Source organism: Cuculus canorus, chromosome 1, assembly GCF_017976375.1.
Source record: "Cuculus canorus isolate bCucCan1 chromosome 1, bCucCan1.pri, whole genome shotgun sequence".
Lineage (NCBI taxonomy): Eukaryota > Metazoa > Chordata > Aves > Cuculiformes > Cuculidae > Cuculus > Cuculus canorus.
In genome coordinates this window covers 97407826-97434095 of record NC_071401.1, presented here as the reverse complement: position 1 = coordinate 97434095, position 26270 = coordinate 97407826, and the positions used below count along the sequence as shown (strand labels likewise).

The 26270-nt window shown below is 40.7% G+C and overlaps 1 protein-coding gene across 1 annotated transcript in view; it reads right to left on the bottom strand.

The window, feature by feature from the left end:
• Window positions 1–610: 610 nt before the first annotated feature.
• Window positions 611–26270, bottom strand: part of URB1 (URB1 ribosome biogenesis homolog) — a 55465-nt gene continuing 29805 nt past the window's right edge. The window contains 20 exon segments of the mRNA XM_054079432.1: window positions 611–2537; window positions 2539–2723; window positions 3344–3949; window positions 4932–5173; window positions 6089–6265; window positions 7787–7896; window positions 8688–8831; window positions 9346–9452; window positions 10424–10535; window positions 10891–11051; window positions 15495–15603; window positions 16160–16331; window positions 18005–18068; window positions 18160–18270; window positions 19995–20188; window positions 20907–20965; window positions 22177–22354; window positions 22549–22750; window positions 23916–24771; window positions 25780–25959. Coding sequence (XP_053935407.1) covers window positions 2505–2537; window positions 2539–2723; window positions 3344–3949; window positions 4932–5173; window positions 6089–6265; window positions 7787–7896; window positions 8688–8831; window positions 9346–9452; window positions 10424–10535; window positions 10891–11051; window positions 15495–15603; window positions 16160–16331; window positions 18005–18068; window positions 18160–18270; window positions 19995–20188; window positions 20907–20965; window positions 22177–22354; window positions 22549–22750; window positions 23916–24771; window positions 25780–25959 — 4002 coding nt within the window. The 3' untranslated portion in view covers window positions 611–2504.

Here is a 26270-nt window from a genome sequence, read left to right as displayed (position 1 = left end):
ACATGATTGAGAGCAGCCCTGCAGAGAAGTACTTGGGGGTTCTGGTCAATGAGAAACTCAACATGAGCCGGCAATGTGCGCTCGCAGCCCAGAAGGCCAACCGTGTCCTGGGCTGTATCAAAAGAAGCGTGGCCAGCAGGGCAAGGGAGGGGATTCTACCCCTCTATTCCTTTCTTCTGAGATCTCACCTGGAGCACTGTGTCCACTTCTGGAATCCTCAGCATAAGAAGGAACTTATTATGTTCCACTTCCAGTTTGTGGAACTGTTGGAACAGATCCAGAGGAGGGCTACGAAGATGATCAGAGGGCTGGAGCACGGCCTGAAATAGTTGGGCTTGTTCAGCCTGGAGAAGAGAAGGCTCAGAGATCTTATAAGCAACCTTACAGTACCTGAAGGGGCTACAGGAAAGCTGGGGAGGGACTTTTACAAAGGCTTGTAGTGACAGGACATGGGGCAATGGGTATAAACTGGAGAGGGGCAGATTTAGACTAGGCTTAAGGAGGAATTTCTTCCCCATGAGAGTGGTGAGGCACTGGCACAAGTTCCCAGAGAAGCTGTGGCTGCCCCATCCCTGGAGGTGTTCAAGGCCAGGTTGGATGGGGCCTTGAGCAGCCCGATTTAGTGGAAGGTGTCCCTGCCCATGGCAGGGGGGTTGGAACTGGATGATCTCTAAGGTCCCTTCCAACCCAAACCATTCTATTATTCTACGATTCTGGGATGGCAGCTTGTTAAGAGACTGCAAGGTCCAAGCTGTGGCATTTAGGATTTGGGTTTCATTAGTTTATTAGAGGAGAGGAAGGGGCTACGCTACACTATGTGACAGAGCAGGGGGGTTGGCTTTGGCTGGTTGCTAGATGCCTACCCAGCCCCTCTCAACCCCCCTCCAGCAGGACAAAGAGAAGAAACAGGATGAAAAAGCTCATGGGTCAGGATTCAGATAGAAAGATTGCTTACCAGTTACCATTATGAGCAAAACTGATTCAACTGAGGGCAAATTCATTTAATTTATTGTCAATTTTAAGATAGAGTTGGGTAGAGAAAATATTTTTCTGCATTTCTGGCCTGAGGTTGGCTGAATAGTCTTACCTCATTTATTCAATTCTCTCAAGAAAATCATACTATAAACCCACTGTTAGATGTACTCAGAGCCTCAAGACAGCCAAAAACTCTATCCCTATGTGCCACGCATATCTTCTTTTCCAGTTAGAAGAGATGGCAGGATATCTTTCATTTTGGAACTCCTTTGGTTTCATTGTGCCTGTTTTTTCACTTAAATAAAATACTTTTTTTTTTCCAATCACAAAGAATTTCTTGATGTCACGCCCTAGAGTTTTGATATGACACAAAATTTAGCTTCTAATGGGCTCACAGTTTTTTCAACAAGTCATTTAAAAATAAAAAATAAGCCTTGATATAGATATTACAGAACATTTATATTCAGAAATCCTCATCATTTGCATCTCACATTTTTTTTCATATATAAAAGAAAAAAGCACATTCCATAAAGATCACAAGGAGAGTGCACATCTGATTTTTTCCCCTGTACAGACTTTGTACAAAGTACCTAGGCACAGCACATATTCATGAATCATTTTAATAAATCCCATTTTACATTTCAAAGGTTCAAGTTCAGGCTCTGTGTGTTTGCATATCTGGAATGGTATGTTAAACTGCCCTTGAGGCCACAGTCAAGAAAAAAATTATCGGATTTCACAGAGAATTTCCAATAAAAGCATGTATAATCAATGAGCAGTAAGTCATTTGGGTTTTAGTTCCATCTCTCATCTTTTCAGAGCGGAGAGAAGATGGGCCCTTGCTGCAGGTCCCAGCAGTGGTTATGGTCAGGGCTTTTTTTAATTGAGAAAAAAAAAAAAAAAAACAACAAAGAAAATCCTCCAAATTCAAAAAACTAGAAAGGAGAATAAAAACAGAGCAGCTCTGATATAAATGCTTTGAAAAGCAATTTCATTTAAAAAGAAGAATCCCAGACCATGAAGATTCCAGAGTTCAGAGTCTTCTATTCATACTGGTTTCGGTATCGTATATCATGAAAGAAACTCAGTTCTTCAAGAAATGGTAAATCATCACAGCTAAACCTCTGACTACTTGTTCTCTGCACTTATACCACATTGTGGTGAAGTTCTTACGTCTTTTTTCCCCAATTATATTGGAGAAAAGATGGATTTTAACTACATGGGGACTGAAATACAGTCCAGAGGCAATGTACTAATCACCTTTTTTTTGGTTCTTCATAAAGTTAAAAATGTCTGTAATAAAAATGATATAAATAACATTGTGTCCCATACTGTTCAAGAAAAGGAAAATGATGACTTTAATGTTCCACTGAGAGATGATGAATACAATTTTCCCCCTCTGAGTTTGCACAAAGTAATAAAATATTGATCTTTATGACAAAATAAGTAAATTTGTATGGAGAACAGTTCAAGAGGGTTTCATGCCTCACAGCAACGATGGCAGAACATGTAATATTAAAGATTAAATGTCAATTCACTGAATTAATGCCCCAGTGTAGCAGAGTAAAGGGGTTTGCAAAGCATCGTAATAGTTTCTTCTCCGTGTTTTTGAGGTTCCAAGTCATCATCTTTTAATTTATCATTCGTACTACTGCAGATCAATTTGATGTGGGTTATTAACATCTCTGGCTCCTGTGCTCCAAGCCATATGTCCCCAATGTAAGCAGAAGTCAGGAACGCACAAACAGCTGTGGAAGAAAAGTTAGAGAAAAATCTGAACAGATATTCTTCTATTTCCACATAGCAATATGAAATGAAACCATTTCACCTTCAGACCCATGTTTTAGAATAGTTTCCTAACTCTTTTTCTAGATGGAAAATTTCTGGGGGTTTTGCCCACACAAAGCCAATGATCCTCCCAACACTAACAAAAGAAAACGGTTTCTTGTTAGCACAACCATCAAACAGAAAGTTTGGAAATCTGACCTGTGGCTTTTGCTATCAAATGGTAACATTGAAGAGCATATGGGTCAGAACACATACCCACATGGACTCGTTTGTTGCAGACTATTTTTCCCCTTGGGATTACATTTCTTCTACCTCAATGAACCCCATTTCAGTTCTAGAAAGGAAAGTTTCTTGCAGGGAGTATGACTGTTGAACCACTGGCAATCCCTGAATTGTGACCCTACTCTACGTTACCAACTCCTGTGCCCATACTGCCAAAGACAGAGCTTCTACTTTAAGTTACGAGCACCCATGGACACGGGCAAATTTCAAACTGTTCTGATGAATTTAAAAAACCACAGAACTACTTATTTTCTACCATTACCACCTTGTAATGCGAGTGAAAAGAAAGACAAGGTACCTTTCTTGTTCGCATCCTCTTCTGTCATGGCTGATAAGCACAAAGTTTTGACAATCTCATGAAAGCTATTTTTGGTCAGGCCTTGAGCATCCATTAGGTGAAGCATGACTGAACCGAACAAACAGAACTCTTTAAAAAAGAGTCCTGCTGTCCCACTGCTGGCCTCACAGATCCGTGTGTAAAACCTGAAGATGTTGTTTCTCAATATCTCATCCCTGAGCATCTCCTGCACCACCACCGTGTGTGGCAAGATGCAGTTCTGTAGCCACCGCAGAGTTAATGAAACATTTTGCATATTGAGGCTGTGCTCAACCATGGACTTTACAAGCCATTTAGTTACTACGTAAGTGGACGCACAGGTAAGCCCGAATGTTTCATCTGTGAGGTCAGCAGATTTGAGGGGCTCTTCTTGATGTTTGGTAGGCGGTGCTGGGAAAACAGGCTCCCAATGGACAAATACGGAATTCAGATGATCTCTGCATTTCTCCAGCTCAGAGGCTTTCAGGTCTGCAGCAGTGTCATCTTCTCTTTCTACCTCATTCTTTTTCTGAACGTGATGATACACACGAAATGAGGCTTGAGATTTGTTCTTTTCTTTAATATTTTCTGTAAGAAGAAAAACACCACCAAAACAAACATCAGATAGTCCAAAGGATTTTCTTGGTACAAAGTTATACAAGAAAGACGGTATCATGTGTCATTTCAATTACTAAAAGGATAAGCACTAGCCTCATTTAGCAGCCCAACTGAGCCTATGTGACCCAGAGCAAACGGGCTTGCAGGCAGCTCCCAGGGACTCATAGGCTGAAACACTTTCCTGAACTGGATCTCAAACTTTGAGGTAAGCAATAATGCCACCAAGGCCCTGGCCCACAGCCCAACAAAACCAAGGCAGTACTTCAGAGGTCCACAAGACTCAGTTTTGCCAGCCAGGCTACATGATCTACACCACCTCACGAGAAATGCTCAAGCTGCTGTTCTCTGGGCCAGCAGAGCCAATTAACTGATACAGAACACTTAAAGAAATCTACAGAATTTTATTATATGCACCAAGAGCAGTTGTACTTGCAGGAAACCAGCATTGCCTAAACACTTCCCACTACAAAGTTCCTTCTACATTTTATTCATAGAGATAAGAAAAGTCATACAAGTCCAAACGTATTTCTGCTTTTTTCCAACACTGATGACAGTAAGAAGAAATAACTATTTAATTTTCATTTGCCTTACTGCTCATTCTTACTCACATTTCACTTTCAAATCCCCTATCCACACTCAGAATGGTTCAAATCTTTGAGCACAGAGCCCCCAAGCATACTTTTTCAAAGGCTAACTGTAGATCTGCAACTAATTTTCATTTAAAAGCTCTTTCTCTTAAAAATAATACTTCTAAAAAGCTTCTAAAATTATGTTAATGTTAGAAATCACTACTACAGAGCCCTGAAAAATGGCTTTCCATTTCCGTTCCTCCTCCCCCAAGCTATATCAGATTGTCTGACAAAAGTTATTAATATTTCTTCCTATAAAGCTTGCCTCACTTGTATGGTTAGCTTACAACAGTATTACTTTTCTGAAATACTTTAGTACTTACTAAGCAGTTCTTTGATTTGGTATTTCTGAGCAAGAGTCTGCACTTCCTCTTGCAGCTGCAGGTCTTTTTCAATGACACTCCACTTATGCAGCAGCAGCAGGATCTCTTTGTTTGAGAGAACACTGTCATTCACAGTGAACCGGTTCATTTCTTTGAAGGCTTCCACAACTACAGCACGATATTCCAGCACAGAACTGAGCGTACTGAAAAACTGAGTCAGTCTGGCTAGACCTAAATTAGTCCTAGGAAAAGAAAAGAGAAGTGCTACGTTTTTTTCTGCATGCTAATTAATGAAACAAAATAAGTACAGTTTTTTCCTCTGGACAGTTTCTTCCTACGATTTTCTCCTGCAGCTCTCTAGGCATATACTTTTCTCAGGATGCCAGCAATAATTAGTTTCATTCTCACTGAATCCCCAGCAAACACATCATGAAACATAGTCTTTGACCTCCTGCCGGTAAATAGCAAAGGCAGATGACATGCAAGGAAGAAGCCAGAGGCCCAGAGCTTTACCTACAATTCTTATTTTGGATGAATTTTCAAAATTTTGAGGAAATAAAAATTAACAGAGCTTCTCCAGGCTGTGGGAACACTTGTCCTGTATGGAGAGCTGCCAGTGCTATCATGAACCCAAACAGAACTGGTTACCCATCTGCTTTCTACTATCCCTGCTTAGACAGGTTAAGTGCTCTAGGTCTGGAGAGAAGGGACCAACCCCTTCTTAACATCGTCATGTAGAACTCTGACTGGTTTCTCCTTGCACAATTTGCAGGTGTGATACAGACACAGAAAGAGCCCAAACCTCTGGAGAGCGTGAAAGATCTTCGTAACAAATAGCACTACTAATTGCAGGCTCTAATCTAGCAGGAAAAAAGTAAAACACGGCAGCTTAACTTGGTCAATAATTACATATGTAAAACTTGACAGTAATGGTGCATCAGTTGTTATTTTATTCCAATGTATTTTAAACAGTTAAGTGTTCCCGTCAAAGAATCTCATCAAGATTCACTACTCAACATTCAAACTAAAGGGTCAAGAATGCATTAAACCACCAGAGATCAAGAAATTCTTCTGGCCTTAATAAATCTCAAACTGGACAGAGGATGACATCACAACATGCACATTGATTAAAAAAAAAATAATAAAAAAGGACGTACCGAATGTGTTTGATTAACATGATCATAACATACAGAAATTCGTTTACAAGCTGAATTGGAAGAAACTTCCTGTTCTCCTGGGACTGATTCTTGCTTTTTCTCTTGTCTGGTAAATTTGTTAGCCACAGAGTATGGAGTAAGGAAATAATCTTATTTAATAGCTTGTTTTCCAGAAATCTGAAAAACAAAGAAGCAAATTCCTGTTTGAAAGGCAGACCCTAACCAGGAACCAGCCCATCACCTAGAGGGGATCACATTCTAATGCACTTTTGGAGCCATCAATGGCAATAGATGCCTCTCAGCCAGGACCCCATCAGGGCACAAGAGCACACCCCGCTGAAGCCCTAGCCACACAGAGGCCCTGGTTACTGTCCTCCTCTCACTGTGCAGCAACTGGGGAAAAACACAGTAGAGTGCACTTTCCATATAGTGCAAGAGCTCTCAATCCTCAAGTGTTAGAAGTTAGGAAAGGGAGGTAAAGGGACCTGCATGGCTGAGTCCAAACCTGCTGGTCAAACTGAAGGGCAAGAAGGAAATGCACAGGCATTGGAAGCAAGGACAGATATCCTGGGAAGAGCATAGGCTGCCCAGAAAGGTGGTAGATGCTCCATCCTCGGAAACATTCAAAGCCAAGTTGGATGAGGCTCTGAGCAAGCTGATCTAATTGAAGATGTCCCTGCCCACTGCAGGGGGGTTGGACTAGATGACCTTTAAAGGTCTTTTCCAACCCAAACCATTCTATGATCATGGCCCCTGCATGAGACTAGTGATTTCTCACTTGCATCTTCCATTACACGGCTCTGCCAAGTATTCCATTACATTGCAACCACTGCCACCATTTCTTTAGAGCAGTTACTGTTCAAGACAGCTTGGTTCCTTACGATCCTAAGACTTCAAGTAATAACAGCAATGCCTACAGCACAGTATCAGGAGCTGCATTTACTTTGTTATTCTAAGGGTGGCGGGGGAGTGATTAATCTCGTTTTTGTACAGAGCATGCAAGAACACTTCTTAAAAGTACAACCACAAAATTAGTATTGCGTGCCAGAGGCCAAATCCAGGCTTTGTCACTTCTAAATGTACTAAATTGTACAAAAGAGAGGCATACAACGGGAGAAGTATTGGGAACCTGTTCATGCCGATTGTACTGTAGATGGTTCTGAAGCTTTGCTGGAATCTGCCAAGGGAATCTATGCAAAAGACATTTTATGTGTGTGTGTATGTGTGTGCACGTGTATGTGAGGGAGAGGCGAAGGGAGGAGGAAGTAGCAGAAGGAGAAATGTTACAAACAACTCAAATCCATTATTGGGCCAATTACTGCACAGGAGGTCCTATGACAGAATATAAATTGTGGGTATTTGAAATGGAAAGGGTCACATAACTAAAATAAAGTGTCATTTTGTTTCCTAAGTTTTTCAAGAAAGTGTTATCAAAAACATGACTTCTCCCTGCATTGACCCCTACAACTTGTAACACTCCTACTACAACCTGAAAGCATCTTGACTTTGTTTCATAAAAATAAAGGGGATGCTTCAGAATTCATCAAGTTCTGTCACAGTATAGCCCTAGGAGCCAAATGTCACAAGTGCTGACAGGCCATCTCTGTATCTGCCATCCCTGTTTTCATACACAGGTGCATGATTATTCTACCCTAGACAGTAAAATTGTTCCCATTTCACTAGTATTTCCCTAGTTACCTTTTCTCCAAGATGTGCAGAATCCAGGTTAGGAGGCTGTGATCTTGTATCAACTCATAGGCAGCTCTGGTGACACGGGCAGCATTTTGTAATATCTCCAGAATACGATTCTGAAACAAATATAATTTGTTCTTTTGCAAAATAATTAGATCCCAACTGTATTCTAATTATCAGTCTTTCAGGAGGATATGATTATCAATTTGACTGTGATCTGATTAACTTAAAGTTATGATGTAGCACCAAATACCACATCTTCTTAGCAATCCCAGGGAAAAAAAAAGACTCTTTTCAAGGCTTCATACACACAGATGCTACTCTTCGAAGGACAACTTAAGGTGGCAAGACAATATTGTCTTTTGTCCAAGACTGACACCTAACTGAGATACTTCTAACATATTAGGCTTCTTGGGGTGGATGTTTATAAATATAAAGAAAGCTTCTGGCATGTGAGTTTTCTTCCTGCTAAAGTACTGTAATTATAAGCTAAATAATAATAATAAGCTAATAATAAGCTAAAGTAACATGCTATTTAGGAAATAAGGAGACCTACAAAAACAAAGGCCCTCACCATATGAGCAAAACTACAGTATCTGCAGTATTTTCCACGAAGCAGTAGAAATATGACTAGAGGCAGACCACCAGCGGATGTAAATGAGTGAGGTTACCTGATGGCAGGGACCTGTTCCAATTTCAGGGGAAAAGGATGTGACTCTGGTTTAGATGAAAGCAATTATTCCCCTCCCCTTACATCCACAAAATCAACAAGGAACAGATTTTCAAGACAGCAAATGAAGAGCCAACTGCTCCATTCTGTTTCATATTTGCATAAGATCTCCAAACCATGCAAGCTTCTGTGATTTGGAAGGTTTTTGTAGTGTTTGGGGTTTTTTTCAGTTCTTACCTGGGAGCCCTCATCACACAAAGGACTGTTGAAAAAGGAAAGAATGACCTGGAAAATGTTCTGGTAGTCATACAGCTCGTAGCAATGCTTATCGCGCAGCCCCTCTCCAAGAAATCTGAGAATCCACTCGCGTTCTGTTTTGTACTGGAAGCCATAAGAAAAATACCACCATCAGACACTTCAACATAATACCTGTTCATAAGAGCATATACAACCTGATCCTCTGGGACTGCCAGCACAATGCTTAACAGCTTGTTCTGGATTACACAATTTTCAACCCTATCAAATTTAATCAATAACATCCAGCAGGAGCAGTTATTCCGCAGCCCCAAATATGCACTGATAATGGAACTTTAAAAGTTGCTGTTTCTAAAATACCTCAGTTGAACTCAGTGTTAATAATCTAAACTCAAATATGAATGTAAGATAGCCAGGGTAGGACATTCTGTTTGTTGTGCTTACAGAGCACATAATTTCATTATCTGTTACTATTAAGAAAACAACAAAGGAACCCAGAAACAGCACTTCTAATCCCAGTACAAAACAAAACAAAGATGCCTCTAATTAATTACCTCTGGAAGAATAATATTTCATTGCATTTTTATGGTATTTTCTATTATTTTCTGAAGAATTACATAAGATGGGATTCTTACGTTACCTCGAAATCAGAACTGTAGAAAAGCTGGAAAAACCCTGGTACTTTTCTCAGGTCCAAATACTGGTGTGACAGAAGGAATCTGTTTACCTTTATATACATGTGCTCCTCTGTGAAGAAAGACAATGGTTATTGTGGAGGAGAACAACATTCACAATATATAACCACACAGAAAAATAAACAGGACCTGTATTTTCCAGCTAGCTGTTAGAACAGTTCATTAATTACAGTGAGGAGACCTCCTGCTCCAAGGAGGTCTTTATATTGTTGGCTGTCCCTCCTCTTCCACAAAATGAAAAGGTTATCCAGAGCGTGCACAAAGCAGGTGAGAAGATAGACATTTATCATGGCTCCAACTTCAGTAAATCCAATGTTACTTCATTGACAAAACAGAAGCCTGCAGCAAGTGAAGCAAATCTCTCCACATTGCGAGCCCAACACTTCAATGTCAGGCAATCATAATTTTTAACCTACAGACAAGACATGTCCCCTGTGAGCAGTGAAACAACTTGCCCAGAGGGACTATACAGTCTCCATCCATGGAGGCTTTCTAGAATCAGTCTAGAGTCTGAAGGTTTTCTAGGATAAAGCCTTGTGCAAAGTGGTCTGCCCTCATAGCTGGCCCTGCCTAGGGCAGAGGGTTTAGCTAGAGACCTCACAAGGTTCCCTCCAGACTGAACTACTCTCTGATGCTATGATTCTCCTTTACAATAGTAACTTATGTTCATTCCACGTCTAGGGACAAAAGAACACTCTGGCCAAGCTACTCTGATCTGAACAACACCTGCACATTCATCTATTATAGTTTCACTCATCTAGTCCTCTGCTCACCTCCACCCCAAAATCACGAGGAGGGAGTAGCTGATGGATCAGACTAGTTATGTACACAAATTAAGCTTTTCATTTCTCCAATAAGGCAGTCTACATGTGCACTGAAAGTTTTTCTTTGAAACACAGGAAAGTATACTTCATAGCTCCCACCAGTGTCACAGCTATCACATCTTCCAGTATCAGTCAAGGACATTGCTCCATGCTCAGTGACTCACCCCAGGAGTTCAACAAGTGCAGTAGGTTACAGTACCTGGCTTCAGAATCTGCTGTGCCACGCGAGCAATGTAGAGGGTCAAAGAGAAGGTAAATCTGAGGTTTGGCTGTCCGATTCCATTTTGCACAGCATCCAAGAGATACAGCAACTGCAGAACAAGAGCCCAGGGGAGAAAAGCTTGAAGCATAACCCAAACAAATACAAGAGAACACAAATACATAAAATAAGCTCCTAGGATATTTTGTAGGTCACAAATCAAATACCAGTCCCTGAAAAAATTCCTAAGGATTTCCAAAACACATTTTCCTCTCTTTTTCTGCCCATTGATTACAACAGGAGGAAACACAAAGCAATAGAAGAGAAACAATGGAACAGAGCATAAAAAGCTTTTTAGCTCTCTCACCATGTGCATGTAGATGGATGAGTAAAGCAGCAACTGTCCCATAAGCATCCATGACTCTGAATGTCTAACCTGGCAAACTATCAATTGAGCTCAGTCTTACCTGATTCTTCTCTCGAAAGCGAGCTCCTTCCAGATGAGAACGAAAGGAAGCGAGGACAAAATATGCAGCTGCTCTCATGTTGGAATCATAGCTGCTAAGGGCAGCTACTGTTAGACCCAGGGCATTGACTTCAACAAACTTGTGACAAGCCACTACACACTCTGTGTAGGAAGAGAGGAAGAAATGAAAGAAAAACACTCACTACATTACATTGACATGTCACAGAGTACATAAAAGCACTATAATCCTCAATAAAACTTCTACTCATAAACATCAATTCTAGATCTGCCATTACAAACTATTACCTCGCTGCATGCTGAAAGCTCCCTCAGCTAACAAAGGAATTCTGCAAATCACCCTGAATGGGAATTCTTTACCTGAGTTAAGATTAGTGTGGTTAGTCTCATTTGCATGATAGCCACGATTCTGCCTGATAGACTATGCAAAGCTAGAAATAAATTCTGTAAAGACATTACATCTCTCACTGTTTTAGGAGAGCTAAGTACAAAGAACAACAAGAGGGACAATTCTCCTGCTCAAAACATTTTCTTGCTAAATCTGTGCCTGAAAGAAAGATCAGCAAAGCCATGGAAAAGCCTATCTGCAGGAGAATAATACATAAATAACCCACTAGCCACACCAGCTGTTACTGTGCAGGCAGAAGTGATTCTGCTGGTAAGGCATTTCTAGGCAAAGTAGTAAACTGTGCCCCTATGCCCTCCTAAGACAAACAAATCCAACAATGAACAGTAACCAGACACATATCAGGATGCAGAGTTCCTCATTTAAGGGCTAGGTGTTTTGAAGAGCTTATGCCATTTCTACCCACTGAAAGCTAGAAATTACTTGATGTAAAACCTCCAGAACATCTCCTGTACTATTTCTACTCGCATTCCATTCACCAGTAGTGGAATACAATATCACCTCAGTTGTCTTTCACCAGCTAAAGCGCAAATGTATTGCAGTTCTGAGTTTAGCAACAATATTTATCTATTTTCTTGTAACTCACGCTGAAGGTCAAGAGGAAGTTTCTGAGAAACAAATATTCCTTTTTAAGAAAAGGCTACAGTCTTACTGACAAGTACCTATATTTGGTTCACTGATTTTGTCTCCCACCACCCCAACTACCTAATTAAAAGAAATATACCTGGGATATATTTATGTAAAAATCACATATTATTTATGTTTCTGCACCAGCAGCTGGGTTGTGTTTCTTTCATCTTTTCCTCAGCTGTCAGAACTTCTACTTCAATTTCATGCCTGGTGGTTTCATACCCAGCTCTGCTAGTTATGGACCAGGGTTTCCACCTCCCAGCACTGCCTCCCAGCCAGCCCACTGCTACACAACCAGTGCAAAGGCATCACTGAATTGCAATAACAGATCTTTTCAGTTGAGTGATTTTACAAGTTATTTCAATACTGGCAATTACTCTACACTTCCCTATGCGATTCCTCATCAAAGCACATCAAATTTAACTGGTGTAATTTAAAACACCTCAGTCATTCTCCTAGTGAGCAAAAAGATCCCTTGTTTGTTAGCATGGGATACCTCTTACATTACCAGAGATCACACAGATAGAACTCTATGCCCTCTTACTTCCAGGCACTGGGAGAGGCCACAACCTGACTGGTAAATGGAAAGTGAGAAGTGTGCAACAACAGTGCAGGAGAAAGAAACAGCCCAGAGAGACACATAATCTATGCCACCTTCTACCTGTGACAAAGCAACTCCACAGTTCCCACTCTTTAGGCAAGATGCAAGGTAAGCACTGGGAAATGGATGTATTCTGTTGAATCCTAAGCGAACATGCAAAGATGATCTAAATGGTTAAGCCACCATCACTAAAGGTATTTAAAAGACATGCAGACGTGGTGCTTTGGGACATGGTTCAGTGGTGGACATGGTAGCGACAGGTTTACAGTTGATGATCTTAAGGATCTTTTCCAACCTAAACAACTGTAAAACTCATCTGCCTGCAGGGGATTCTCTACCACTTATGGACAGTCTTGGTCTATACGACAACCTCTTCTCAGTACCAGATCAAATATGTGTTGCATGCCCTTTCGCAGCAAACACATCTGGCTCTCCTTCAGATTGCAGTTCTTGAGAACTACTAATGTGCACCAACTAGACAGATAATTTTATGGGGTGGTACCACAGTGAAATCCAAGGTCCTCACTTCAGCAGTAAAGTTCATGCTGGTCACAGAAAGATTTATTTGGAAAACTTTCTTTCACTGAAAACATGCCGTGGAAATATTTTCCATCCAGCTGACCTTGGAAAGTGCATTCAACAACTAACATAAAATAACAAGCTGTTATTAAAAAAAAAAAAGTTCATGTCTGATATACAGTTTGTTTAAAATACCTTGAGAACCATGATGGAAAGCTTTCCACAAGATGCTTATCGCAGCTAAAGTTAGACAGAACTTGCTATCTGCCCAGTTCCAGACTTATTTTGTACTCAGTGCGCATTAAACACTGTGCACTAAGTCTACATTTATAAATTCAGCAGTTATATAACATCTGTGCACAGGGCACTGTGCAGCCGGTACAAAGAGCAAATAAATAAAGAGGAACTGGGAATTCCAAGAACAGTTGACATGGTTTAGGAGTGCCACGGGACTTGAACTCATAAATCTCTTGGGCCCTCTAAAAATGCCCCTCATAGCACACACTCACTCAGCATGGAGCAGTTCAGAGAACTATTTTTCTCCTCTCCTGTTTTAGAGTCAGCCTATGTGTGACTAGATGACCTATAAAGGTCCCTTCCAATCCAAAGCATTCTCTGGTAGACAACCACCAGCTCCACAGCTCTGCAAGAACACAATGTGCAAGAGCTCCCTCAGCCTCACTGCTGCCTGCACAAGTGGTCATCCTTGCCAGCTGACTGTAGCGCTGCTGAGGCTGACCAACAGCCACCAAATCCCTCCCACTGGCTGAAGTGGTGGCCTCCAGGTGGTGGGTGATGATGGCAGGTGTGTGACAGCAGTGCTTTTTCAAACTTACACCCATGTTCAAAACATTCTGGCTGTCCATGTTCTTCTTCAACAACAATCCCAAAAATCTAGAATTAACTGGATCTTCTCAGATCCATCCTATTGCAAAATGCCAAATAGCTCTAGTATCTTTTTGCTACAGTAAACTAATAGACAGTTCTTTTTACTGCTGTCAAAATCACACAGAGTGGTTTAGAAGTATAGCTAAGTACAGGCTAAGAACACACAAGACAGATACCATACTATAAGGGTAGAGCTGAGGAAGGATTTTAAGTATGATTTCAGTGAATTACAGTTATCAGCCTGTCAATTGCTTCTGATATTTTTGCCGTGGAAAGCCAAATCCAGCTGTAACTACACAGTTGGTTAACCCTAATCAACATAAGGAATTCCTTCTGATAATCGCCTCACTTCGGTCTTGAGCTCTCTAAATAGACAGCGTGCCTGTGAAGTACAGCAGGGATATGCGTATGTGAAGCAGGGTCATGTCAAACAAAAGAAGTAAGTCTAAGCAATTAGTTTTCAAGCACCGTGTAGATGTCAAACCTTCCAAAACTTCTAAGCACAAGCCCACTCATGACACACTATGGCCCCATGCATCTCTGTCTGATGGAAAACGAGTTGGCCAAAGTTTTCCATTACTATAACCACAGCTTATAACAGGCCAGATCTCCAGTCAACTCAGCCTGTGTAACTCCCAGAAATCAAGACCACTGCAGAGATTCACTCTGGTCATGCAACAACTTTACCCTTCCCCAGCAGCGGTGGCTCCTGGTTTATGCCCAGAGAACTCCTCCAACACTACACAGAATGTTCTCCATCCTGCCTTCCTACTGAGAGCACAGCTGAAAGGAGATTACTGTTTCCAAAAACTCAGCCACAAAGCAGCCCCAGATCAGAGCAGTCCTACCAGGTGCAGGTGGGGCTCTGCAGCAGAAGGCACTATCCCTCACACGCCTGTTTTGATGTGACACAATGGTAGATGCAGAATACAGCCCTACACATTCACCAGAAAAAAAATACAGCCTTCCATTGGGGAACATTCTCTACTGATCCCTCTTATGCCATTTTATATTTACATTGTGCTGGGTTTTTTGCTGTTTAATAGATCAGAGTACATAACTCTTTGCACACTTTTTGTCTCTTCAAAGCTGTTTCCAGTTCCAGTTCAAAAACCTCTCCTCATCTTAAGCAGATCAGTTCCTCTACATACGGTTGATGACTACATCTAAAAGAGCTATGAGGGAGCACTCAGTCATCTGGATAAGAGCACCTCGTCAGGAATGCACGTCTGCTTCTATATCGCTCCGTTTCTGAGCAGCCAAATCTTCCTAGTTATATTGCACCATATGGAAAAGTGCTTAAAAAAAATTAAAAAGACCAAAAAACTTTAATGCCAGTTATACCTTGTTACTTTAAGTCATTCTGCAGATTACAATGCAATGCAGTAGGTGGTTAAATGATGTATGTTTCTTCTCTCCAAAAGCAGGCACAAATTTCTTTGCAGTATTAGAGACAGAGAATAACAGAGCCACAGAGAGCGGTGTAGCTCCCACACAGCAGAGTAAAATGACACCAAGTATCAAAGAGAAACATTCACTTTACCTGGTCTGGTCAATTCACTAAAGAGCTGAAGCAGAAAACAAGGATCGTAGAAGTCATCAAGGCTCTTGATACTTTCATCTCTATACAGTGACTCTTGTATGTCCTGAAACTAAACCCGAACCAGCATTTGTAAAGAACACCACTAACTTCCAGCTTGGTTTCAAACTTCCCCAACCACCTCATCCCATTATAAAGCAGCTGATACTGTACCTTGCAAAATATAATGCAACACAGGATGAGACATGCTTGTGTTCAAATCTGGCTTTCAGTATTAAGGTTCCAAAACTATTTCCCCTGATTAGCACAAACAGGTATAGAAAGAAGCACCTTAGCAAACTGTGAGACTGAAGAGCCCAATGTCAGTGGATCCTTGCACAACCAAATTTAACAACTGTTTTAAAAGTTAAATTCTGGTCTCACTTAATACATGGTAATCTTTGCACTGCTGCACAGTCACACCTGCAGAGAAGATGTGGTCCATATACTGCAACTTATTTGGAAAGTGCTCCTAAACAATCAGTTCCAGCCCTCCTAAGAATTTAAAGGCTTCTCCCGATGTAAAAAAGTTGCTATATATTACACGAATGCAAGAAAGAAATCATTAAAGTGAAAGGCTCTATTTCTACAGCAAAAGAAGGATCATTTAGCAGCCTAAACTAAAGCACCTGTGATGACAGAAGGCGGCGATGCTGAGGGTAAGACAGAATTGTCTTCATCATCTTTTCTCGATCTAGCAGACACAGAATCTCCTCCATGCTTGGCTGCTGCCACAGTGACTTCCCTAGACTCTTGCAAGTCTTGTGGTGCTCCACAGCAGCTGGACCCCACAGGAGGATTCTAAAACATGGTTAGAAGTAAAGGCATTAGTCAATAGACTGCCAGTACTGAGTGAAAAGCAACTACAAAGGATATAAATTAGTATATAAATTTTCCCTTCACTTGTACTTATCATCCTGTGGGAAGTTGAAACTAGAACTCGTTTCCCTGGCAACACCTTTTTCATCCATCCAAAAGCTTTTCAAATTCAGTCTGAGGGTGTCTCATTAACTACTTCCTAGACTATTAATCCAAGTCAGAACTTACTTTCTCTGAAAAAACACTTTTTTATTTAACCTACCAATGGAGGTTAGTACGATAGCAGCTGCATGAAGAGACAGTGATCAGACCTGGTCAGACAAGGTTGTCTCAAATGCAACTGATATACTCTTCTCCTCTGAGTTGCTCTTAAAACCCCACTTACTCTGCTATCGTGCTTGAAGTGCTATTTATATTGTCATTTATTATGTGGGTCATGCCAACAGCAATGGAGGCAGCTGGAGGAAAGGAGTTATGCCTATTATCACCGAGAACCTCAAGGCTCCCATACATAACACAAGTTGGACTCTGCTGGGCTGCATGCACAGCACTTCTCCTGAATGCCCTCTAAAGTCACCCAAAACGCTTCATTGCTTGGATCAAATCTAACCAAGTGTCTGGCTACCAATTCACTTCAAGGTACAATATGAAATTATTTCTCCTTTTAAAAGGCTACTAAAGTTTTGGGACCTAACCTACCTCAGAAATCAGAAATCAGTCTCCACCTCAGCTATGCAGGATGCTGCAAGTACCAGAGACCTGACTTCTGGAAGCCACTTATATTCCCTGCTGACAAGAACTTTCATTTCCTGTCCCCCTTCACAGGCTGCAAGGACTACCTATATTCTCAAACAAAGCTAAGGGAGGTTCTTAATTCAGAGTCCATTCCTGCTCCAGCTGCCTGAGCCAGTACTCTTCCATTACTATTAATATTTACGCACATATCTCAAAGACAGAAAAGTGCATTTAAGCAAGGCAGACCAAAAACATCAGCATATATAAGAACTGTTAGCAACAGAGTTCCCTGTGGACTGCTAGGGCACAGGGCCTGAAAAGAAACCAATTACTTTATACACGTCTCTTTCTCTTACAAAGCATGTAGATGTACTGCAATGTTGCCCTATAAGTAGAGCTACAAGAAGGTGAAAGACAAGGAAGGCCATGATACCATGTTAGTTCCTCAAACTTAACGATATATGTGTTAGTGCAAGAGGTTAAACATCACTCTTTCACTGGCATATTCCTTTCCAGTAAAGGACCATAGTCAAATATCATGTATACAGGAGCAAGAACATTGAAAAAGGCAAGGGCTGTGCTGAGTGGTGAATCCTATATCCCAAGGGAACAGGGAAGGGGAAGGACTCCTACACTAGCAACTTGTGCTTTGGCCTTCATATGTGACAATATCCCTGTAGTGGGTCCTTACTATGGACAGTGAGCAACTAGTGAAATTACACAGTCAGTCACCCAACCCACAAGAATGACATTAAGAATAGGAAATACATAGGAAAAATGTTTCTGTAAGCACCACTGACCTCTAGGTTTGACCTTGCTCACTGTTCATGTTGGTGAAAAATATCACCCTGGAAAAATGCCACTTGTGAGACTGCTTATTTACACGTAGATAGTTGAACAAAGAAAGGTAGTCAGTTTACCTGGAATTTATCAGACTTTGATTATTCTTCTCATATAACTGAAGCAGCAGCAGTATCTTCTGATCTAAAAAACACGATGTAACCCAAAGTCAGTCACCTATGAAGATGGAAACCAGATCTAGTAGGAAGTACCTTTCCCAGGCTAACACACTTACCTATAGTACTCAGTGTAGCCCCATAGGCACCCAGCAACATAGCAAGGTGACTGCTCTCACAGACAGAAGGGGCGAGTTTCACAACTGTCAGCAGTATATCCACTAAGGCCTCTGAAATAAACACACAGCTTTGGCTTTGTTGCTCTCTCAGTTAGATAGCACATATATAAACACCAGCCCCCGCACACAGACCCTCTCTGAATAGATGCACACACAGTACTGTCCATTTTAGATCAAGATCTGCCTCTATAAATACCAAAGAACATTTCCCCAACTACACTAAAAGGATGATTATGATCCATTTAACCCAATCAGAACAACTTTTTTTGAAGAAGACGAAACAGTATTTCCAAGTTGGACACACAAATGTTATTGTGAGGCGAGGTCCACAACGTGGCATATTACCCTGCAGAAACTTTCCAGGTGTACACATTTGCTCACTGGTTAAAAAGAAGTCCTAAGCCCTATCCTACCATACTGCAGCTCTCTCCTCTCCCAGGAAGGCATCTTAAACTAGCTCAGGAGTTACACAGAAAGAACAGACATCCCAGCAACCTCCCCAAGCTACTCAAGAAGTTATAGCAAGAATTTCCAAGTTCACACCAAGTTCGCAGCTGCAGCAACTTCTCAAAACGCTTCTACATTGTGCACATAAACAGGGGTCAACAGAGCAGAATCCAATTAGTTAGCAAGCTACAGGAACTCTTTACTAGGGTATATAAAAATTATCCACCTTCACTTTGTAACTAGTTGAGAAACAGATCAAATAACTGATTAGATTATTCAAAGGCAAACAGGGTATCTCTGGCAGATTCAAGATTTCTTTACTCTCAGTATCTGAAAAGGCAAAGGCTTTTTCCCCCTAGAATATATAGGGACATAAAGTGTGCGTCAAAACAAAACAGATCATAAAGACAACAGCCTGAATGAATGCACTCTTGACACCAAGTTTCTGAATTAGCGAAGTTAGTCTTAAAGAATCCATCTCGCTGCTCTACAGAAACACATTCAAAAGACAGAACACATACAGTATGCAGCAAAATCTATCATTTGTTTTTAACTTCTCTGAATTTGTGACTTCACAAAAGCTTTTCGCTCTTTTCAGGTGATACAAAACTTTAAAGCTTTTTTTTTTTTTTTTTACATATTGCTCACCAATACACACAAAATTTGGTACCAACATGCTGCCCTGAGAATTTCCTCCCCTTTTCTTATACAACTCCTTCAATCACTGAATCTCAAAGCTATGTGGAACAAGCTGAGGTGCATGTAGATTAAACGACTGGTTCATGGTCAGATAGTATTTCAGTTGGCAGAGACATGAAATAAAGCCAATCTTACACAGGAATTAGTACCCAATTTATATAATCCTAGAAAGATATTCCTTGTGAAAGGTTACAATATCAAATACACACCAATTAAATTACCATTTTTTAAAAAACTTGCAAAATCAAATTAAAATCTTCTTTATCAGCCTATTTTAAAATAGGCTGAAATGTCACACAAGTTTCTAGCAGAACCTATATGCACTTCAGTGATCTTACATTAACAGCCTGACAGACACCAAAACAATCAATTCAATATTTCAACAGGGTTAAAAGAACAAACAAACAGTGGTTTCAGAAAATAACTGTTTAAAACTGGCAGCCATAAAATCAATGCAACATTTGGATCCAAGAAGAAGTAGAATTTAAAACTAAATGCTAATATGCTGGAATTGTTTAATAGCTCTGCAAGTATATGCAGGTGGATAGGTTACTGGATGGATAGAATATAATACAAGAAATACAAGATTCCGAGATATAGTTAAAAGGAAGAAGGAGATAAAAAAATACCTCTTGTCTGGCTGTTCGTGCCATCTTCTTCTCTTGACCTCAGTATGGCTGACAAAAACAGAGAGTGCTGTGTGACCATCATATGAAGCTTGGAGAGCTTAAGTAATCTCTGACTAAGTGAAGATTCTTTCTTGTATAATAACTGAATAGCAGTGTTCAGGACTTTCAAAAATGCTTCATCTCTGTAGCGGTACCTTTAGAAGTGAAGATCACAGAAAAGTCAGACTCCAACCAAAAGGAAAGCTGCTTGAAAAAAATCTGTTTATTGACATGAGAATTTTGCAAAGAAAGCAAACTTAGTAAAACCAAAACAAATTAAAAAAATGAAAAAACATGCATTCCTTTCCTCAAGCTGTTTTCTATTTTTTAAGCTATACTGATATCTTAACAACAAGAAAATAAAATCAACACACATTTGTAACTGCATTGATCTGGGTAAAGGATTAGGATTTTGCCTACTAACCTTCAGACACCAACCCTTCAGATTAACACTTCTTCCTCCACTGAAGCCAAGATTATTCTAAACTATTTTATATTTCTTTTATTTAAATGGTTTACATTTAAAGGCGACTCTGTTCCCACGTGAATTGTACTTAAGAAATGACTTGAATTAAAAGAAGTTCAAAGAGCATAAATCTTCCTTAGGCCAGTTGAAAAGAAGCTAGCCCAGCTACCTAGTTAGCTATGTTAGTAGCGCTAACTGAAACACAAAATCCAAATCTACCTGTGGTAGTGCAGATTCAGGCTCCAATGAAGCCAGTAGATGTGATAGAAAGCGCATCCTGAGAAGCAAGGAGAATTGCCTATCTGACTGAATTAATGGGAGACGGTGCTTCCAGTATAACAGAGGTCAAGGCCAAGTGAACAGAACTGTTCCTCCTGGACCTTTGGTGCATCTCAAAAATTACTTACTTGAGTCCCGCCTTCACAAAGCTGTACCAGTCATCTGGGTCCACTTCTTCAACGAAGCACTGTGCACACAGTAGGTAAAGAAAGGTCTCTACATTTAGCACATAAAGCTTCTGCAGATCATCAAGATCAGCAACTTCTGTTCAACAGACACATTAACAGCACAGAAGCCAAACACTCAGGTGGAACAATCAAAGGATAACAGGGAAGAAAGCTCTTGGATATAACAATCCTACCTCCTGCTTCGAATGAAACTGCAAGTCTTTTTTTTTTTTTGGTTTGTCCTGCACGCAAGGGAGCACATAAGCTGTATGCAATTTAAAAGTAAGCTGGTCTGTGGACATTAAAAACCCCAGAGTCTTGGAACTTTTCACACTCCTACAGCATGAGACAAATAAAAAGTCTGCAAGTCAAAGCAAGAGACCGCTACTCAGGTGCTAGGTCTCTGTGTACCTACAATATGCTTAAGCTAATTAACCTTTACATGTGGCAAACATATAATACCTGGGTGAACGTGTTCTTTACAAAACTGATCTTCTCTAAAATGTTATAAACCACAATAAAAACCAATCAGTTTTAAGACGACTGACAGCTGCACACACCAGCACTCGCAGTAAAGGTAGGTGCTAACTTTGTCAGGCCTGCACACACCATCTGGATGAACGCTATCAGATGGTCTCTCAGGTCCTGCAAGACTCCCATCCTGCACATACATGTCCTAAAATGGAATCTTGCCAGAAGGCATAAAGAGGTCAAAGGCATTCGCTGCTTGCAGAGACCTTAATTTTTAAGTCATGCGCAGATGTGCCTACCTTACCGAACTACCAAAAAAATCAGTAGTAAAGAGGGAATGAACAAGTGGTGTTCTTTATGATCAAAGTTTGGATTTCTACATATGATCAACCAGATTTCTGCCACTGACATCAGAGGCCATGGAAGGTAGTCTTGTTGGAAGTGTCTCTATCACTCTATGACTTTTTATTTTTAAATAAAAGCATTCATTTGAAACTGATATTATAACTCTTAAACACCTCAAACTCTGATTTTCAAAGGGTACTGTTAGCAGAAAGCCACCATCAAGAACAAATATAAACCGCTTTTTTTAAAGGGTTGGCAGGGCTAAATTAATTCCATAAAAGCTATTAAAAGCCCATACAAGCCATAATTTATAAACAAGAAAATAAAGTCCCATCTCTATTCACCCAAGACACAAGAGCACAATAACAAATATGCATAGTCGTATTCCGGCAACACATATAAAAAGAAGTCTCACCAACAATTCTTCCAGCCTCATCAGCACAGACCTCTCCACTTCTTGCTTGCTTTCATCTTTACTGCTGTTGTACATGACAATTAACCCTTTCATGCAGGCTGGTAACAGGCGTCTCCTCCAGGAATGCAGCTCTCCAGAGTTTTCAAGCACTCTAGATATGGCATCTGCCACTATCCAACTGCAGAAAGGTAGTTTTTAACATTATACCATGATCCCTGTATATACTAAAGAGGTCTTGCAGTAAAAGGTTAAAGTAACATTCTCCGAGGAGAGGATCCTATTATAGTTCTCAATATTTGCATTCACACGTATCTGTAACAATGGTTTATGGGACAAACCTAGTCTTGAAAGAGGGCAACTGGATTTGCCTACCTCTCATTATTTTCTGCTTTCTCAAGAGCTGCAGGAAGCTGGTCAATAAGGTTTCGCAGCCCTTTGCTTTCTGAAGACGGCAACAACTTCGAAAGAACTTGCAGTTTCACAGTGGTCTCATGAGACACTTCTGTGTCTTGAACTACACCGCAGAGGTCCTTCCACAGAGCTTTCCTCAAGACAGGTATAACAGCTGAGACAACTGTTGAGAGAGTGCATGGGACACAGGTTTCATTACCTAAGCGTGTTAATCAACGATGCACTTAGAATTATAAAACTCCCAAGCCACTTTTCTAATCAAGGCCCAGATTACTTAGTTTCTAGGAAACTGCATTACAGTAGCTGCTAACCTGCTACAGAGAAGTGCACTCTTGTGTTGCTCCACAGCGCCATTAGGAAGTATTTAGCATATGTACCAGAAAATCACTTGCCACACAGCTGAAATAGTTAAGATATGGGCAAACAACGCAGACCTTCAGAAGAGGGACAACTTCCTGATAAGAAGACTTGTCCTGGCACCTCAGGAAGGACAAAACCTTTCCAGTTCTCCAACCCTGAACTCAAAGGAAATTTTCTCTCACATCAAAAGACAGCTAACAGGTACCTTACAAATCAAGTCAGTCAGATAGCAGTTTCCCCTTCTCTTCTCATCCTCTACTTTCCTGTGTGTTAACAAGATCTCTTCACTACTTAAGCTTCTCCTAGATAGAGCTAGCCTTCACCAACTGCTACAGTCAGCCTGCTTCTGTTGCTATTCACATTTCTATGCAATAAGAGAAATTAAATCAAACCGATCCTCCTGTTCTGTCAAGTTGAACCCTAACTTGTAGTTTTGCTGGTAGAAAATTTAACAGTCTTGTCAATTTAACGCTGCTGTTGGTTTGGAAAGTTTTGGACTGTCAGCTTAGAAAGGCATTACTGTAGGAAGCTATATTTGGAGATTCATTTGAGAAGAAAGTTTTAGACTGTTACATTTATAACAGTGAAAGCTTACGTTCTGCAAAACCATATGGCTATGGCATTCCACTCACCACACATTCTATCTATGCCAGAGAAGAAGTTTTTACCTCCTATGTTAAACTGAGCATGAAGCATTTTCACATTCACTAAGTATTAAAAAAGGGCTTCAAAAGAGAAGACTGGGCAACAACTGTAAGAGTACTTTGCTTCAGTCTAACAGCCAAGCTTCATTACAATCATTACCTTTCATGCTGCAGAAGCGTTTATCAGAGAATCATTAGAAAGTGGAGAAGTAACTTCTATCACCTCCACCCATTTTGCAGAGGATCCATGATTTTAAAGCCAACAGTGCCTATTCTGAGAATCTGGCCTCCCAAATCATGCATAGGGATCAGTTGTGGCTTTACCTGCAGAAGGTCGGGTGAAGTCGTACTGGTCTCTGCATTGCAAATACAGGTTAATGAGTGGAAGAAAGCTCTCCATGTTTGTTCTGAGGTTCTTTCCAGTGGCACTGCTCAGACACCACAGCTCAAACTGCAGCAGGTGAGTCCTACAATGTTTCATCAGCATGCCCACAATGGCAAGGGAGGTTTCTGACCTCTGGTTAAGGCAGTGAACGTGCACCTCTACACTGATTGCGTGTGCAAGGATTGGCTCGCTTTGGAGAGCCTGAAGGAAAACTTTCTCCAAATCGTTGCTGGCCGATACCGACATCAGTATCCCCAAAGCTTTAATGTGCTCTGTGGATAGCAGCAGTTCTCCTTGTTGCGGCTGCCTTTGGTAGTGTTCTATAAGGAGCTGCACCAAAATCTGTCCGTAGAAACTTAATTGTTTCCCTTTCTTAGGGGATTTTTCAGATTTCTGAGCAATTAAGCTCATCTCAGGAAGTCGAAGCATGGTTAAAGTGATCTCCTTCAGCTCAGCTGCAGCCATGTACCTGTGCAACTCCTCCAGAGCCTCCATCTGGTGAGATTTCTTGGTAGAGACCTGGCTTCTGTCTTTCCCTGCAGCTCGTAGCTCTTTCAAGACACTTTTTGTGATTGCTTCAAAATACTTCAATAACATATGTTTCTGATCCATGCTCTGCAACATCGGGGCACCCACTTTCAACAGCTGGAGCACACCGCTATTGAGGTGAGCTGAGAGGAGCTTCACAGTGACAGGGTTTAAACTGTGTTGAGGTAGAGAACGTTGTTCTAAAGCCAGGAACCAACTCTCCAGCGTAGGATGTCTGAAAATCAACATGAGTGTATCTTCTAGTGTCTGTAACAAGTGGTTGTAACGTCACTGAATGGGTAATTATAGTTTGCAGGAAAAAGAAAAATAATCACCTGCCTATTTTCCTAGAACATGTTTATTACAATTACTGAACATAAAATTGACTATTCACTGGTCAGAAGATAAACATATTAACAAATTACAAGCACATAAATATTATTCTTCCAACATTTACTATGTGGGAAGCATGCCTTTCACTTAATATTCTCCGCATGTCTAAGCAGATGTCCAGAGGAAAACTATATATTCTGGGGGTTGTCAATACAATTCCATTCTGCTCTCCACAAATTTAGAGAACAGATGAAATGGAGGAAAAAGGCCATCCCTCCGAGTACATAATTTTCATAACTAGGCTTTACACAAAGCTTAGGGAATAGAATTTCTTCTGCAAAGGTAAGTGATCTTTGTCAGGACCTCTTCTAAATGTATTCCAGCTCAGGAGTGAGGCTGCGGATGATGCAGCTTGGTCAGGTCTCCAGACAGCAGTTTTGTAACTGTGGGACCACATGCTCAAAGTTCATAAGTCCTGTGTCCAAGATCTTAACAGCATCTCTCTGCATCAACCTGTTTCCACACAATACAACTCAGTGAAATACACAGTGTATGATATCTAGTTCAGTCTCTGCCTTCCTGAGGATTTGGCAAAAGCTACAGTAATGCTTTTACAAAGCGCTAAAATCCTATTCCAGCCCTTATAGAGCAAGGGTATGACAGACACTTTAATCCTAACTGAAATCCCGGAAATCCACATGACTATTATCAAGTTACAGCACTCAAAGCCTGATACCTGCTACATTCCGTATTTTCAGTCACATTTACCCAATTCCATATTTTGGTCATCAGTGCATCAGTATCAACATAAAATGTGCTCAAAAATTGTTCATGTTTAAGATCATTTTCTTTAATTAATGGCTCAGCAAAACTTTTGACTAGTTCCCTAGAGAATAAATCAAATCAAAGTTCACTTGGCCCGTGTATCAAGGGATTCAGTACCTTGTTATTTGAGGACTCCTCTGCAATCAAAGATTCCTCATCCATAAAGAGATCTGATTGAGTCTGATGCTCTTCTCTTTTCTGCTGATAATCCAACTCTATCTGATTTCCCCGGCACAACAAGCTGCTCAGCAGGTCCACATAGAGGTCAACAAGTTGAGGACCAGAAGTTTTACTAAGCTGTGAAAATACAAACATGTTGGAAGCTGAGAAAAGAGAACGATGTGAGCAGAAGTACAGTTATCCAACAAGAACAAAACTTAACTAAGAACTTTTTACAAACTTTTCTGGGGGAAGGAAACCCTCCATTCTGTAGGAATCTGATACTAAGAAAAGTCTCAAGGTGCCAAATAAATATTTATAGATTTTCACCTATACTGCAGCTTCTGGTGTAACAGGCCAAAGAATTTCACTCTCTGGAGAGGCTTCTTATGGAGACCCACGAGCTGGATTAAAATTTGGTGTTTATTTGCACTGTGCACAGATCAGAA